Raw genomic sequence first — 17,067 nt, 5'->3', positions numbered from 1 at the left:
GGCTTAAATCAAACATTTTGATGACATCCCAGCATCCAGGCAGACCTTCTTGTACCTCAGAGCTCAAGACGTATCCTTGCAAGAGCAGGTCCCATGCTTCTGCCAGGAGCCTGTATTGTAATGAGTGAGAGAGGGCTTAAAATATTCTAATTGTCTGCTTTGAAATTACAGTTTTGTTCCCTGGAGTAGAAAAGTGAGTTTAAATCATTAACGCCACAAGTCTCAGTGATGATTACGGAAATGTTTGCAAGTGACTTAATCAGTATAGTTTGTCTGAGTGGCCCATTTTAATATTATTGCACTGATTAAGTTTTCTTAGCTAATATGTGTTTCATTTCCAATTCAATTAAATGAGAATCCCCTTCCATTACATGATATTACTGAAGTACCCTAGTGGGGCAGGAGCACACTTGGTATTTTCAATTGATACAGATTTCTTCATTATATAGTCTCATGGTACTAAATGAAATCAATGAAAGCTGAAATTAAAATTGTAGCAAGTTGCAGCTGTAAATACATTGTCCGTTCCTCAGTCCCTGTTTTAACAGTAGGCTGAGAATATACTAGTATCAGTTCATTAATTAAATTTCAGAGACTTTTTCAAGAAGTGTCTGCCTTTGACAAATTTTTAGAAAGCCTGGGAAGGATTTTCCTTGGATTTCTATATGCCCAGTGATTATGATAAGCAAAATATAAGGTGCATTAATGTGCCTTTTTTATACGCTATATATCCCCGCTTTAGCTTTTAAAAGCACTTTTGTGTAACCTATCATGGGATATATTAACTGGCATATGGAAGATTATCTGCAAATGGCTTGTGAAGGAATTAACATCAGCCTTACATTTTTTCACATGAGCCAAACCTTCTCCTTTTATGTATTATTGAAGAGAATTGATTGAGCTCTGATACGGTAACAAATGATTTTATAAATACCTCTCTGGAGTTAATTCCCCGTTGTCAGATACGCAGAGCTCTTGGAGCTGATCGTATGATCTTCTTGAGAGATCCAAGGTTTCTCCAGCGTCGAGATGAGGATCTTCAATAGTCTGTACTTTCACTGGGAGGTGTTTTACTACAATTCAAGCAGCGATTAGCAAATTGCAATGAGCTCTCAGGAAATAAAACAAATCACGCCTTCTAATACACATTCCTGCATTCCTAAAAAAGACAAATGTATGCGTCAAGCTGAGAGGGGAGCCCTCTGCACCCTCTTGCTTCTGGATCGTATCGGCAACAGAACGCGCGAGTGAAGTGCGCGGGGTTCAGGGATGTTCTGCTCCACGTGCACCCCTGGGTGGGTGGTGGGTGGCAGGACCAGTGTCCCAGCCCGGGGGGACACGGGGGCAGGTTCGGCACGGCAGCCCCCGTCTCACGTTTGTGCTGTTGTGCTGCTCCGCTCGGCCGCGTGTTGGGCTCGTGCCCCCGCTTGCACGCCCGGGGCACGGCACAGCCTGTCTGAAGTATTGCTTTTGTTAAATTATTAAAAGTATTTTCGTCTGATCAGAGACTATGTGTGGCTTAGCACATTTAAGACATAGCTAAGATATATATGGATATAAGGATAAAGCTTTTTCGTTAATATTAAATACATACTTTTTATAAATAAGAGCCTGGATTTTTTTTGTTATTATTTTTTTAGAGTATTATAAATAGTTTAGCATAGGTATTCCGGCTCCATAAGTGCAATGAAAATGTTAGCCTTGGCATATCAATCCTGCTTTACAGATGACTGTAATTTCCTGAATGTCAAAACTCCAAATTTTTCTACTAAGCAAACTTTTCAGTGGCGAAATAGATTGCCTTCATAATATATCATTGTGTGTAAGAGAAAATGAAATCTTTATGTACTGTATTATGAATCAATGAGGCATTAAGATTCTTGGAAGGGTGAGTGGACTCTGGAAAATGAAAAACTGCCACTATTCCCTCTCTGTAAACCACTGCTTATGGAGTGTAGGCTTTGCAAACCTCCATCTCCTCCACCACAGAAATATCAGTTACAAGTTGAAGCCAGTTCCTGCAGCGGCATTTAGATAGGGTGAATCCTGCTGTAAAGATTTGATTTATAGCAACATCCTGTGGTTTTTCGCCAACTCTTTTGCAGTGGCCTGCTTTTAGCTTTGGGAGGTCTGCCGTGCTTTTTAATGAATCCCTAAGAGCTCTGTGAATGGGGAGGTGCTGTATCGTGTCTGGAAGATGCTGTGTGCCGTGACTCAGGGAGATGGGACATCCTGGGGACAGTTCCTCGTGCTGGGAGTAGGAAGGTACTTTCTGTGAGCTTCAGAGCTTGGTTTTTCAAAAGACACCTTGAGTTTTTCCTAGTGTGTATTAAGGGCGAGATCAGCTCTGCATCCTGTTTTGTGAGGGATAATCACTTTCAGCAAGAAAAGCACTTTCCAGCCCTTGTGTGCTGCCGAGGCCAGTGTCACAAATCCAGCGTCACCCATACTGTGGCTCATTATCTAGGACAAGGAGTAATGTTTTTAAGCTAATAAGATGGGAGATTCAAGCTGGGCATGAGGAAGAAATTTTTTACAATGAAGGTGGCGAAACACTGGCCCAGGTTGCCCAGAGAGGTGGTGGATGCCCCATCCCTGGAGACATCCCAGGCCAGGCTGGACGGGGCTCTGAGCTGGTGAAGATGACCCTGCTCACGGCAGGGGTGGCACTGGGTGAGCTTTGAAGGTCCCTTCCAACCTAAACTGTTCTATAGCTCTATCACCCAGCAAGAAGGAAGCATGGCGTGCTCTTATGCTGATGCTTCTCTGCCACCTTCCTCTGTCCTTCAGTTTTACCCACCATGGGCAGCTCGGGGGGGTCTTGGCACCACTGCTGCCCTCCATCCAGTTGCCTGTGTCATACAATTAAGCTAACGAGGTGGGCTGTTCTGGGCAGGTTGTGGTGGGAGATGGGTGTTTCCAAAGGGCAGTTCAGTCCTTTCCCAGCAGGTCGGGTGGGTGGGATGGGTCTTGGCCCCTCTGCCTGGCGTTTCCACCCTTTCCTGTGCCAGTCTGTGGTGTGGAGGCGGTGGATTCGGGACTGGCTCCAGTGGCTGAGTCACTCTTCTGTTTGCCGAGTCTAAAAATGGAAACCTGCTTCTCTTTTTATGCACCACAAAAAAAAAAAAAAAAAAAAAAAGAAGTAAAAAGGCCACTGTTCTTGCTGAATTGGTTGTGAGCAATGGTATCCTGCAGAGATCTTAATAATACAGGCAATTATGAAATTAATACCACTCTGGCAAATCTGCAGGGCAGCTCTCCCCTCTGCAGGCGATGCTGTGGACAATTAGTTTGTGCGTGAGGGCCACTGGGAACATGTGCGGCTGTGAGGCTGCATATTTTTTACTTATTTAAAGCCTTATTTTCATTATCTTTGTGTACGCGCGCCATGCCTGTACATATATGAACACGTACCTTCAGCTGCAAAGTTTTAAATCGCTGCTGCTTTCTGTGCCTGAAATGATTATTTTTTACAGATCTTTCCTATTTGATAACTTCACGGGCAATGATGGGCTGGTGTAATTGCCGTTCTTGCAAAAATCCAGCTCCTTTTTATGGGCTCCTCTGGCAGTTTTCTCCTGCTGCCGTTACTGTGGGTAGGCTGCTGGCTCCCTACCCCCACCATTAGTGTTTCTAGACAAAACATCTCTGTGATTCATTGGGTGCTGATAGAAGTGAAAACATAATGATTGCTTAGAGGAAATGTAAATTTACATTTGCTAACAGCTTTAATTCACAGCTCTGAAATACTTATCTCCTTCCCTCCCCGGCCCTTGTTCAGAGCTAATGCGCAATTCTCCTGTGCCACCCTGAGACCCGGGCTACAGGAATATAGTCTGCATGCTTGTAGTTTTGCAGGCTGCTGCAGAGAAAATCAGCGTTTGTTCCCTCTCCTTCTCTGCCTCCCCATAATCCTTGTACTTCACTTCTTTAATGAAGAAGTCATTTGTTCATCTAGATTTTGCTGTACTTTTCATTTTGGATGAAGTGGAGCTGGAAGTTTAGTTTAATTTGCATTATTATCATAGAATAGTTTGGGTTGGAAGGGACCTTCAAAACTCATCCAGTCCAACCCCTGCCGTGAGCAGGGACATCTTTACCAGCTCAGGTTGCTCAGAGCCCCGTCCAGCCTGACCTGGGATGTCTCCAGGGATGCAGCATCCACCACCTCTCTGGGCAACCTGGGACCATGTTTCACCACCCTCATTGCAGAGAATTTCTTCCTCATGTCTAGGCTGAAATTGAATGAGAAAAGGTCTTGTAAGAACAAGTAGGACCCAGCTCAGGGCCTGTTTGCTTGGAAGGTGCTGTATTTGGTCACTGGAGAGAGGAGAGGAGCAGACCTGCTCCAATAACCCTGCTCTGTGCTCACCTCCTTGCAGTCGCTGTGACCACAGATGGGGAGGACCTGGTGTGGGCAGCCAGGCTGCAGATCTGGACACGAAGGCAACTACACAGCCTCTGTGGGACACGGAGCATGAGATCTTCTCCTTGAGGCTCCCTGGAGAGCACAACAGACTCCCTTGCTCCTCTTCTGCTGAGAGATGGGCCCGTAGCTCTTGTCTGCAGGGCTTGGAGCAGAGAGGAGCGCTGTGGGAAGCCCTGGCTGATGCTTCTCGGCTACTGCCATTGCCATCCACATCACTGATGCGAAGCATCTGGGACGAATCTGGTGTAGATACAAACATTTGAATCCCAGCGCTGCACCAGTGAGCTCGCCAAGTATTTTGGCCTCGTCTCTGTGAGCTGTGTTGCGGGCGCACCTCTCGGCAGGAAAGAAGTATTCCCGTTTCGGGGGTGTTTCCAAATGTGCGTGGCTGAGGCAAGAGAGGCTGTCACCAGGATGCTCACCCCTGTCCTTTTAATCATATCTCTAGGTGACAAAGTTTGTTAAGAATCAGTATGAGTCACAGTATTAAATGAACATTTTGCTGCTCTCGGAGCAATCTCCAAACAGATGCCTGCCTCCAACAAATAAGGCAGCAGGGGTATTTCTCTTGGAGGAACAATTTGCAGTATTAGCAAATCAGATTCTCAGTGGGCCACTCTTGATGGGAATTAACATCACCTACTGGGAACGAAGCACTCTCAGCGCCTGACGTGACATAATTGAGTTTGACTTCTTGTAGAGACACGTTGGGCATGATTGATCGGTGGGGAGACCCTCTGCCGAAGGTTAAAATCTATCAGCACATTCGGAGCTGCACGGGGAGGGTTTTAAGAGCAGAGCAAGAAATGTGAGACTCATACTGTTGGCATTCCTGACCTTCCATCATTTTCCGTGACTTTGCTGTCGAATTATCCCGAGTGGAGATGTTCTGTGGGGCGAGGGAGGAGCGGAGGAGCCAGCCTGCAGCAGTGTCAGCTCACGGCTGGGAGCAGCGGAGGATGAGATGGGATCTTGGACCCGTGCATGGGGCCACTGTGTAGAGGCATCGTCCTCTGGTCGGATCAGCTGTGTGAGAAAAGTTAACATCTCAAAAAAGAAAAAGAAAAAAACCAAATTGTTCAGCTTGTAAAAGAGCAAGTATGTGACTATTCTTTTATAAATGAGCTCAGTGGATTTTTATTCAGATGAGCAGTTTATGGAGAGGGTGGGAAGGACGCTGATTGTCCTTCTGCTGCTCGCTGGTTTTGGTGATTGTGCATTGTTTCTGGTGTCGAAGTACCAACCCTGTGATTATTTTTCTTTTTTCAGTAGCTCAGTCCTTAATCCTTTGCATCAAGCGCAGAATCTCTACTGCAGGGTTTTATTTCATTTTATTTGTTTTTCTGCTGCACGTGTTACCTACGTGATCTGTCCCCTCGCCCCCACCCCTCCAGAGGGAACTTGCCTTTCAAAATATCTGTCTTCACCCGGAGCGTAACTTGGTTTTGCACTGCCCTGTTAGTGCACCACAAAGTCCTTAAACTGGGGAAAAAAAAATCCCTCAGAATAGGAAACATTCCCAGATCTTCCTTCCTCCCCCATCTCCACCCATCAAGATGGAGACACTTGCATAAAATTGCCTCCCATTCATTGCACAAACCTGCCTACATCTCCAAAACATCCCAGCCAGGCTTGCCATCTGGATGAGCTTGACCTAAGTGCAAACCAGCCTGCTTGAGCCAGCTTGAAGGATAGCCTTAGTTTTACTGGGAGAATGGGACTGCTCCAGTACATTGCCTGGAAATCACAGCTCTGCTTCCCCAGCCTGTGCCGTAGCTGTGTTTTCCTGGGTTAGTTTGCCCCAGGGCACAGTCGGAGGGAGAGGTCGATGTGTTCCCAGGGCTGCAGTGCTCCCTGTGCAAACGCTGTAGGTTTCTTACCCTCTGTAGCCTACAAAGCCCTTCTTGTTACAGCCCCGTTTCTCAGCAGAAATGAGAAAAGGTCACTCAGTCCCTCACCTCCTGATCCATACACTAATGGATGTAATGGTGAGTGGATGTTTAGCTTTCAGCTCCCCTCTCCAGCTCCTTACCTCATCGTTCCATCAAGCCAGGCTCAGGTTTCCAGGCTGAAGGCCTGGCAGCTGCCAGCGTCTGACCTCCAGCCTTCCTCTACCTCAGCAAGCCATTAAACAGCGCGGCAGCCTCTGTCCTCTGGCAGGGATCGATACTCCCCGGCCTTGGCACCAGCGCGAGTTTTGACCCGAAGGGGCTGGGACGTGCTGAGCTGGAGCCAGCCCTGCCTGTGGTCCCCGTGGAAATGGCGCCTGGTGGGACCACATAGCAGTTCCTCAGAGCTTCCCCATCGGGGTTAAGGTGCCCTGGGAGCAAGTGCAGGAGTTAAAGCACCTAGACAGTTCGCTGCTCTCAGCCTCTCAGAGTGGATGCTCAGATGCCAAAGGTCCATTTTGCCAGGTCTCTCGTGGCACAGCAAGGAGGAGGGAAGGGAGCTGCAAGCCTTCCCCTGGCTCTCCATCCACAGGTTGGGCCATAACCCCTTTCTCTCTGCATCGCCTGGGTTGCTGCTGCTTTGCAGTCCTGCTTGGCGCAGCTGGGCCAGTGGGATGGGATGTGCTCTTACTTCAGGAGATTCTGACCCTTTTTGATGCTTAAGCAAAGTCACTCCTTCCTCACCTCTTTTCAGCAGAGCAGCTCCACACACAATGAGCCTCCTGAGCACCGTGGCATGCATAGCTGGATATCCCTTTCCTGGCAGCTTCTCTGGGCTCTGAAGTCTCTGGCTTTACTCAGTGCTGGGGTTTCACACCTCCTCACTTTGACTTCCATTTTTTTTTTCTTTAATGTTGCATTTAGAGGCTTGCTACAAGGGTGCTTTTTAAAAAAATCGTTAGACTGGAAAAAAGAATTCTGATTCAGCCCCTGCACTGGGCAGAGGTGGGGAAGAGGCTGGCACAGATGCACTGTGTGACCACAGAATTATCCTTCAAAGTGAGCAGATGGCTCAGTCTAAATAAACCCCTCAGAGAAATTCACGGAGGTCTCTGAGGTTTCAGTTTGCTTTATATTTTCTCCAGGGGCTGTGCAGGAAGGAGAGAGGGAGCCGCTCTCGGCTGAGGAACCAGACAGCTGAAAGCAGGTCTGTCCGCTGACAGCACACGTTTCTTGGTCCCTTTCAACAAAAACCATCTCATCTTAGCAAAAGTCATCTCAGCAAAAATGTCAGGCAGCGACTTGCGCTGTGCCCCCAGCATTGCTCCCGTGTGGGGTCTGAGGGATGCTGACATGGGGCAGCAGCACTTGTGCAGGAGGAGGAGGAGGAGGAGAGAGCATCTTCATGGCCATGCTGGTTATTAAAGCGCCCTGGACTGTCCATGGGGCATTTGCATGGCAGCACCACCCCCCCAGAGGTGCTGCCTGTGCTGGGTCAGTCAGAGGGAGCTGCGGTTCAGCCTGTGGGTGAAATACGGTTTTTCTGGCACCACAGGTACACAGGGACATGCGGCAGCTGGTGTGCTGGGAGGGTGCAGCGTGAGGGCTGGCGTTGCTGCGGCTGTGGGGAGGCCGAGCACATCTCTTCTCCTCTCTCCATCCTTGACTTCCAGCACATCACCCTGCCTGTCTGTGCCACTTTCCCGTTTTCGTTGTCCCACCCTCAGGTAGAAGCATCAGAGCACCAAGAAAACCCATGTTTCACACTCCAGTGGACAGTTCAGATTATTAGCTGGGCATTTGTCTGACGGGATCCTCTGACCTTTCTTGAGTGACTCTGTGGTAATGGATTGTGTGCAGATAATTCACAGCTCCCAAAAATGCTCCTGCTTCAACCTTGCAGTGGTGTGACAAGCAGAGTGGGTGATGCAGCATGTGGAGCAAACTCAGTGTCGTGGGACTGTTTGATCCCCGTATTCCTCAGGGAATAGCTGTGTGCAGGGAGATACCAAAAGCAAGTGACTGTCACAGCATCTCACACTCCTGATGGCTCCAGGGCCAACCTACTTTCTGAGTTGCCCACGAGTTCCTTTTGTTCTCTGCTTCATAGGCATCCAGCTCAATTTTGTTAGAAAACCTGCGTTTCTCATGAGTGCAGCTCCTTAAGTCGGAGGGATGGTTCACGGTAAAGTTTGAGCTCTACCTGCAAACATATTATCTTGGGCTCTGAAGCACAAGCTTCAAGAAATGGGCAAGAGCTCAACACCCCCTTGTTAAGGCAGCAGAAAGAACAAGCTGTTACGTACAGAGCTAAAAATCATTGCAAAACTTTGAGTCTTCCAGTTGCAGCAGAAGGATGCTCTAAGCACTGATGGCCGAATCCATCTCTGGCAAGGCTTTGACTTGACGATGCATTAAAGCTTTTGTGACTTTTTGAAGCTCAGTTCAGATAAACGCAGAGCACTGTGGCTGCTTTGCTGGAGCTGACATGATTTCTAACTTGGATGAGAATGGCTTAGGGCAAAACCAAAAGCCGGTGTTCCCAAAAGGGACAGCACCTTTTTCTGTAGAATTTTAACAGGGAAACTTAAGAAGGGGAGAAGTGCACAAAATAGCTGAGATTGGCCCAGCAGCTGACAAAGTGTCTCTCTGTAAGTCATGTCTTGAAAGCAGGTTTCATCTGGGAAATAACAACATGGTAAAAATAAGACACAAGCCTTATTCACAGGGAGCCGTGCTCAGGCCAGGTAGGATACAGGCTCCATCCAGGGCTTCCCATGAGCATCCCTGCCAATGGCCTGGCTGCCTGAGCGCGGGGTGCTGGAGGGAGCCCAGACACCTCCACACACACACGGCAGGGCCCAGTGAGCATCTTTACTCAGCCTCTTCTCCCCCATCTCCCTCGACTACAGCGTTTTCCCCTGACAGGCGCTGATGGAGATATCTGCCCAGATGAGGCCGCCGGCCACCTGGGGTGATAGTGATCCATTACAATGAAGTTTCTTCTGACAACATACAAGTTTTTATTCATTCTTTTGTTTTTTACAACAGCAGCCAAGGGAGGGAGGCGCTTTGTCACTGCCTGAGACCAAAAAGCACAAAGGGAGAGCAGCTGAAGAGTTTGAGCTATGATAAAAGTGCTCGCTGTATCGATCTTGGCTCAGGATTTGTTTCCCTTCTTGCATTAACTCCCCATCGATTGCTGTGATGACCTTATAGCATACGGTTTTGTTGGCCTTGTCCCTTAGCCAGCAGCCCTCCCATGCCCCACTCCCCTCCCAGCCTTGCCAAACTGCTGACGGGCCACGTCATACAAGGTGCTCTGGGGTAAGCGGAGCTTTGCTGGTGCCTCTTCCATCATCAGAGGTTTGTTGCTGTATGTTAGTTGCTATAATTAGCACTGAGTTTAGTGCTACATAGCACTAACTAGTTATTGCTTGAGGATCAGGTCGTTATTTTAGCGCAGTATCCCAATATATGAGACTCAAGGGTGAAGAGTGCTGGCAGGAGTTAAAGAAGGGGCTTGAGTCTGCCCTGGAGATGCTCTGTTTCCCCATGACAAGGACTCGCACAAGGCTCTGTCACTGCTGCGTCAAAGGAGCCTGGTGCACTAGAGTGACAGTGACAGTGGTTGAGGTGACAGTGCTCATGGAAAGGCCTTTGCCCTGTTGGGTTCTCCCGCACAACCAGAGACCTGCTGAGATGACACAGAGTGAAACTCTTTCTGCCTTTGCAAGGGACAACATGAGGTTGGTGGCTACTGCTTTGGGTCCATGACATGAAAGTCAGCTTTGTCCTTGCTCCCTCTTAAGTCCAACTTTCACAGTGAAATCATTTAATGATGCTTTTGGAGAAAAGTACCTTCCTCGGAGTCACAGTGTGGGCTTTGGCACCCGTCACCTTGCGAACCTGCAGCCAAAGCCCTCCGAGCTGGGGAGCGGCACCAGGGCGAGCGTGGGGACAGCAATGGTGCCACTTGCCATGTCCTGGCTCTCCAAGCATGAGGTGCCACTGATTCTGTACTGGGCTCCTTGGCTGTATTTGGTTTTGCAAGTTTATTGTACTTTATTTAATTATTTATGAGCTTGGATGCTCTAAATGGGAAGAGGAATGGCAACTGTCCAGGTTTCCTTTACCATGTGCTGTTGGATGCTTTCAATGCTCGTTATTCACTTTTTAGTCCACCCAGAGACAATTTTCTGTAAAACATTGACATCTAGTGGCTTTTTTGCCGAAGGAAGTGATAGGGAACAAAAGACTGGCTGCGGGATGGCCAGTCATGCTGCAATTCAAGAAAGCAAATAATTGTCCCTTCTCCTTGCACAGCACCGAGGACATGGCAGTCGCACCCTGGGGGCTCAGAGCTCCCAGGCACACATTCCTTGGTGTCCTCATCTGGGAGGAGTGGCCTTCCCCAGCAGGAGAATTTGCTTATTGAGCTACTTTAAGTCCATTTCCTTAAGCAAATCGCTGTTGTCCTGACAGTGTACCTCCAGCATCATTGCTGAGGTCGTGGTCATATTAAAGGAGGTGTGAAGAGCTTGGTGTATATGGCTTCAGACTGCTGACAGTGGAAAACATAGTGTTTGAGGGTGGATATTAATGTGTGACCCAGAGTCATCTCTTAATGGTACACAGACGGTTGAACTTGCAGCTTTTCCAGCTGGCAGCCTGATGGGTTTCCCTGCAGCAGCATGTCCCCCACGTGTGCCACCCTCCTGTTGCTCCAAACCAAAGCCAGCACCTCCCTTGGAAATGTTTTCTCTTACAAAAAGCCGTGATGCGTCCTTTAATTTCCTGTTATTCACTTATCTCTCCTCTCTCATGGTTGCAGTACTGTATCAGGTGAAGGCGGGAGGATAATACAGGATTTGCAAGGGATTTTTTTCAGTGCAAATGGGTTGGGGCTTCTAGGTACATCCCGTGTATCTGGCCTGCAAAAGGGAATGTCTTCCTTAGAGCTGTAACGCTGCGCTGGGGCTCACGCAGCCAAGACCCACAGCTGCTCACCAGGAAAGGTGGCACCAGCAGTTTTTTGCAGACTATATAGACTTGTCAGTCCTGCTGTATAAGGAAAATAAAAAAGCCAGAGCTACTATACCATCCTTGGGTTGAGGCTTTCATCCTGTCAGATGTTTTGATCGTTCTCCCAGGATCTGTGGAGAGCATCAGTTGAGGCACCCGGCAGGACCATGTAGCCACATGTGCAACTACAGAGGGGAACGTGGGGTTCCCTTCCACCTCTGTAGAGGCAAAACTCACTAAGCCGGATATGTGCTGATAGATATAAACATTCCACTGCCCCCAGGGAGTTTGTTGAGCCATCCTTCACCCCGGAGAGGAGAGCATGCAGAGCAGCACTCTGCAGCAGGGCTCCTGAAAGCCTCTTAAGTGCATCTTCAAGTTTCTATTGATTTTGAACATTAATGCACTGTGTGCTGGAGACACGTGGGACTAAACACTCTGCCTTCCGCTTCCCTCAACAGGAATTTCTACTACATCACCATCCTGCGTGACCCCGTCTCCCGATACCTGAGCGAATGGCGACACGTGCAGCGAGGAGCGACGTGGAAGGCGTCCCTGCACGTTTGCGACGGCCGGTCCCCAACCACCGAGGAGCTGCCCAGCTGCTACGCGGGGGACGACTGGTCGGGCTGTTCTCTGGAGGAGTTCATGGAGTGCCCCTACAACCTCGCCAACAACCGCCAGGTCCGCATGTTGTCCGACCTCAGCCTGGTGGGATGCTACAACCTGTCGGTCATGCCCGAGGAGCAGAGAAATAAGGTTCTCCTAGACAGTGCCAAGGAGAACCTGAAGCGGATGGCCTTCTTCGGCCTGACCGAATTTCAGCGGAAGACTCAGTATCTCTTTGAGAAGACTTTCAACATGAACTTCATCTCCCCGTTCACGCAGTACAATAGCACAAGGGCCTCCAGCGTGGAGATAGACCAGCAGACTCAGCAGCGCATCGAGGCCCTCAATTTTTTAGACATGGAGTTGTACGATTATGCAAAAGACCTGTTTTTGCAGCGGTACCAGTACATGCGGCAGAAGGAGCACCAGGAAGCGCGGCGGAAACGCCAGGAGCAGCGCAAGATCCTGCGGGCGAAGCAAGCGCGTCTGAGGGAGCGGGGAGACAACAGCTCCAGCACTGACTACACGGGGAACGTGGAGCGGTGGCGGCGGTAGTGGGGGGACCCGCCGGACACCCGCAGCCAAGCAGAACCCAACCCACGAATGGGAGACGGAAGAGGAGTCCGAACAGATCACGCTTCTCAAGGGTTCGGAGCAAAAAGAGGTTAAAACGTTGCCTTTGCAGTTGCCTTTGCAGTAAATGTTGTACTGTACGCGGAACGCTTAATCTTAGCGTGTAATTAAATTGTCCTTTTTAGGTTTGTTGGATTATTTATGAAATACAGGAGCCAAATGGGCTCATCGGAAATGGTTGCTTGGACGTTTATTTAAAAGGAAAAAAAAAATCCTTAAATTAGTTATGAGTACAAAATGGGATGCTGGAAAACATTTATGATGCTCGGCTGAAATCTATCTGGGAAGCAAACTCATTTCCTAATAACGAGCATTTAGCATACTCTCACAATACAGTATATGAGCAAAACCTTTTCCCTTTGATTTTATCTTAATTTTATTTTAATAATGTGTTTTCAAGGGCACCAACTGCTTATTATATTTACCAAGTTAATGAATGGACGATGAAGAGAACAAAAGAGATCTTGAAAAATATTGACTAGTTTTATGTATAATATTGGCTTTTAAAAGGAATAGAAGTAATTTCTCTAGTTATATAAATATTTAAAATTTTAAACTTTTTTCTACCTACTGCTGTTTAGAGTTTTAAGCTTGATCTATCTCATATTTAAAAATAAGAAAAAGACATACGTAATTTTCTGAACTGAATGCCAATGTTAAAGACACTGTTTCCAGAATTTTTCAGGGTAGTATGATTTTAACCATTCTGGAAAATGTATAGCACATCTTCATGTTTCATAAAGCATTTTCCAGATTATAATCTCGTGACAGTGTCTAATTTTAAGTCTTTCTTACCCATTAGAATACATAACACTGAATTTATCATTCCTTAATAATTGGTGATCTAAACTAGATGAAATTATGTTGCGGCTATTTGTGTAGTGTCTTTAAAAAGTCATAAAACTCTCTAATCCCAGCAATATTATGAAGAGAATTGCTCAACGGAAGAAGTAGATTTACACTGGAATTAGGATTTACTTCCAGTAAATCTTTGCTACACCAGATAAGAACAGGGCTTTTTTTTTCCTGCGCTCTCGAGCCCTTCTCAGCGATGACAGGTGAGCGATGACTGACACAGTGCCGGAAACCAGTCTTGCCATAGCCATAGTTGTGCAGGGTGAGCAGGCTGCGCGGTGCAGGAGCTGGACCTGGACCGGCTCACCCGCAGCCCTTCAGCCGCACCGAGACTGATGGGGGGGCAGGAGGTGCGAGGGACTCCTATAAATCTCTATGCAAAAATAAAACAAAATAAACACTCTGCAAGGCTTGGGCTATATACATTCAGCAAGGTCAGAAATTGCGCGCGCAGCCTGCGACGCTCCCGAGCTCAGCGCTGACCGGCGATCTCGGTGCGGGCGCGCGGTGACGGGGGCACCCGAAAAGGATGCGCTTCGTCCCCATGTGCACGACGCTTACACGGCTCACTTGCACTATTGCCTTTCGCCTGTAATATTCTGTACGCCGGTAGGGCAGGGGGGCATAAAATGAGGCAGAAGGCTTTACAAACATCTTACGGCTCCACGCCTATGTGACAGTTGTTTTACATCTGAGGTTCTGTTGCAACCCAGGGGGCAGCAATCCTACCGGGGGCAAGCGGAGAGCAAAGCAGCAGCAAACCAATACCCTGCGTTAGCAGCTTGGAAAAGAGAATAATTTCATGTACAGCATTTTTTTTTAAATGAGAACTGCAGTTGCCAATATGATGTCTCGGATGTATTTTGGTTTTTATGGGGGAAAATAATTCGCTCTTAAAACTGAAGGGCACTGCTGTATACAGGACTTAACGGTGGGCGAGCTGCCTGTTGCAGAAGGTGCATTTTGTTTTTATGCTGTGGTGTGCATGGTTTACAGAGACTAGTTGCATTTTCTTTGTGTATACTGTTTATTGTATATAGGGGATGTACGAATATAAGGATACTGTTTTGTCATAACCATATCAAATTCTACTGATTTCCACTGTAGACGCTGTCTTATTGTGTAGATTTACAGGCCGATCCACTGACTTTGATTGTGTAATTTAACAATAGAACTGATAAATAAAATTTAACTACAGTCTTCTGACTTTCATGTGATTATTCCTTTATCTGATGACATGCTAGGGATTGCGCAGTTCAGAATGAATGGTAGTTTTGACATGAATGAAACAGCAGTTGACAGGCAAGTACATGAGTTTAAAATCACAGCTTTTCTGAAGTGTATTCAACCTACAGCTTTCACGGGCAAAACCACTTTGGACTTTCTCTGGCTCAGGTATTGTTACAGAGTTTTTGGTGGCTTTTTTGAGCAGCTCTCCTCAGATAAACAAGCTGTGGTATCTGCTTGTTTTAAATATGATTGTTAATGGCCTGCAGCATTATTAAGGGATTGTTCCTATGTGTGTGTGTATGATTATTTTTTTCCTTTACACGATACCCTCCATCTTCGCTGCAGCCGCTCCTGGAGGATGCTGCCCAGCTGCCGACTTCCAGTGCATCCTGCTGCATCCCTTCATAGGACATTTTAAAACACGAAAAAATCTAAACCAGATTTAGATGCAAAAGCAGGTGAGAATGAATCGAGCATGATGTTTCACATCAGCTAAAAAAGAAGCTTTTTTTACTATTTGGATTGAAGCATTTTTTTCTTGGTGGTTATAAAAGATCCGCAGCCTTGCAGGACTCTCAGTAGGGTGATAGACCCCATGGTGACCGTAGGAGACCTTGCCTTGACTTGTTGAATTTCCCTGTGAGGACAGAGGTGCCTTTCCTCTTGCGGGTACCTGCAGGAGCATCTTATCTCTGTGGGGCTCTTTGAGACAGGGGAGCGGGGAGCGGAGTGATCTGCCAGCAAATCTACGTTTGACTGACGTGGCTTTATATGCAGGTCGATTAGTGCACTGAGGAAGCTGCTGGTGGAGCTGCTAATGGGATGGAGGTCATGCAAGGTGCTTCCTGCAACTAGAAAAGCACCCAGCAGTGAAGCCTGTCATAAAAGCAATTGGGGTTGCCTTTTGAGAGGAGTCTCCTCTTCTCCAAACGAAAGAGACCCAGCTCCCGCAGCCTTTCTTCATAGGGCAGGTGCTCCACTCCCTTAATCATCTTTGTTGCCCTACGCTGGACCCTCTCCAGCAGTTCCCTGTCTTTCTTGAACTGAGGGGCCCAGAACTGGACACAATATTCCAGATGGGGTCTCACCAGGGCGGAGTAGAGGGGAAGGAGGACCTCTCTCGATCTACTGACCACCCCCCTTGTAATACACCCCAGGTACCATTGGCCTTCCTGGCCACAAAGGCACAGTGCTGGCTCATGGTCATCTTGTTGTCCACCAGGACCCCCAGGTCCCTTTCCCCTACACTGCTCTCCAAACATACTGTGATACTGTGATACTTTGGCAATTCAGGAAACTTTTCCTGCAGGAGGGGAGAGGTGAAATGAGGGGGGATGTGTTTGGATAGACAAACTTCACTTCAGAAGCTGAGAAGCTACAACTGTCAATGAAGTAGCACTCAAACCCTCCAGTGAGTTTTGAGAAGCCTGGATGCATGTTAAGAAAATTCTTCTAAGTACCAAAATGTCTCTTAAGTCTCTGCCAGACAAGGATGTCAGCAACATCGGTGCTGCCAGCAGCAGCGCGGGGCAGCTGCCGTGGAGCCTGGGGCTGCGCTGGGGATGGAGATGTGAAGCACAAGTAAGTCATGTTAGAGGGAATGAGTGGGTTCATTTTGTCCTCTGAAAGATTGGGAAGTTGACAGCTGCGAAACCTGTGAGGCCTTGCAAAGTGCCATATCTGGGGCTAATATTTTGGGACTAAAATGTACCTGGTACGTAAGGGTTCCTGGAAGTAAACTGCTCAGCTTTTTGTCAGTGAACTTTGCAACCGCTTTATATGACATATTTTAGTATGCTGTAATACATGTTTGCTTCTAATTATGTAAGTTTTGAGTAAAAATGAACTAATGGCCTTTTTCACGTAATTTCTAAAATCTGCGCATTGCCCAAAATGGTACGAGCTGTAAGACCTGACAGATACCGATGCAATCGATGTTTCGTGAAATCGCTGGGGAAAGGGAGAAGAAAAACTGATACATCTCCGCTCTTAAATTTCAGCCAGAAATACTGGGTAACTGAGGGAACCTGTCAAACTAATGAAGCCTTCAGGTGCCGACGTGGGCTGCCGGGCTGGCCCACGCGCTGCCGCGGACGCACGGGGAGCAGCTCCGGGTGGAGAGGTTGTCTGTACCGAGATGGAGAAGACTTTTCCAAGCAGGTGATAGATTTAAATAACTCACTAAAAATATTCCTGTCTCTAAAGTGTTTGGGTGGAGCTGGGGAAGGTTTGGTTGTTGCTGAACCCTGGCGGGTGGAAGGAGAAAAGCAGAGGGTCCTTCCCCACCATGGGGGGGAGTGGGGATGTTGGGACGGGGGGTTTGGGATGGAGCAATGACAAAGCAAGCGGTGATCTGAACAAAGGTGCGATCCAGCCATGGCTCCTGCACGGCGGGAG

The 17,067-nt window shown here is 47.8% G+C and overlaps 1 protein-coding gene across 1 annotated transcript in view; it reads left to right on the top strand.

Annotated features, from left to right (window-relative positions):
* HS6ST2 (heparan sulfate 6-O-sulfotransferase 2) overlaps positions 1 to 14,646 on the top strand; it is a 130,870-nt gene extending 116,224 nt beyond the window's left edge. Inside the window, exon 2 of the mRNA XM_065846720.2 lies at positions 11,805 to 14,646. Coding sequence (XP_065702792.1) covers positions 11,805 to 12,507 — 703 coding nt within the window. The 3' untranslated portion in view covers positions 12,508 to 14,646. The remainder of the gene's footprint in view (positions 1 to 11,804) is intronic.
* Positions 14,647 to 17,067: the final 2,421 nt, after the last annotated feature.

This window comes from Patagioenas fasciata, chromosome 11 (genome assembly GCF_037038585.1).
Source record: "Patagioenas fasciata isolate bPatFas1 chromosome 11, bPatFas1.hap1, whole genome shotgun sequence".
Lineage (NCBI taxonomy): Eukaryota > Metazoa > Chordata > Aves > Columbiformes > Columbidae > Patagioenas > Patagioenas fasciata.
The sequence above is the reverse complement of the archived record's forward strand: the minus strand, read 5'-3'. Positions and strand labels throughout refer to the sequence as shown.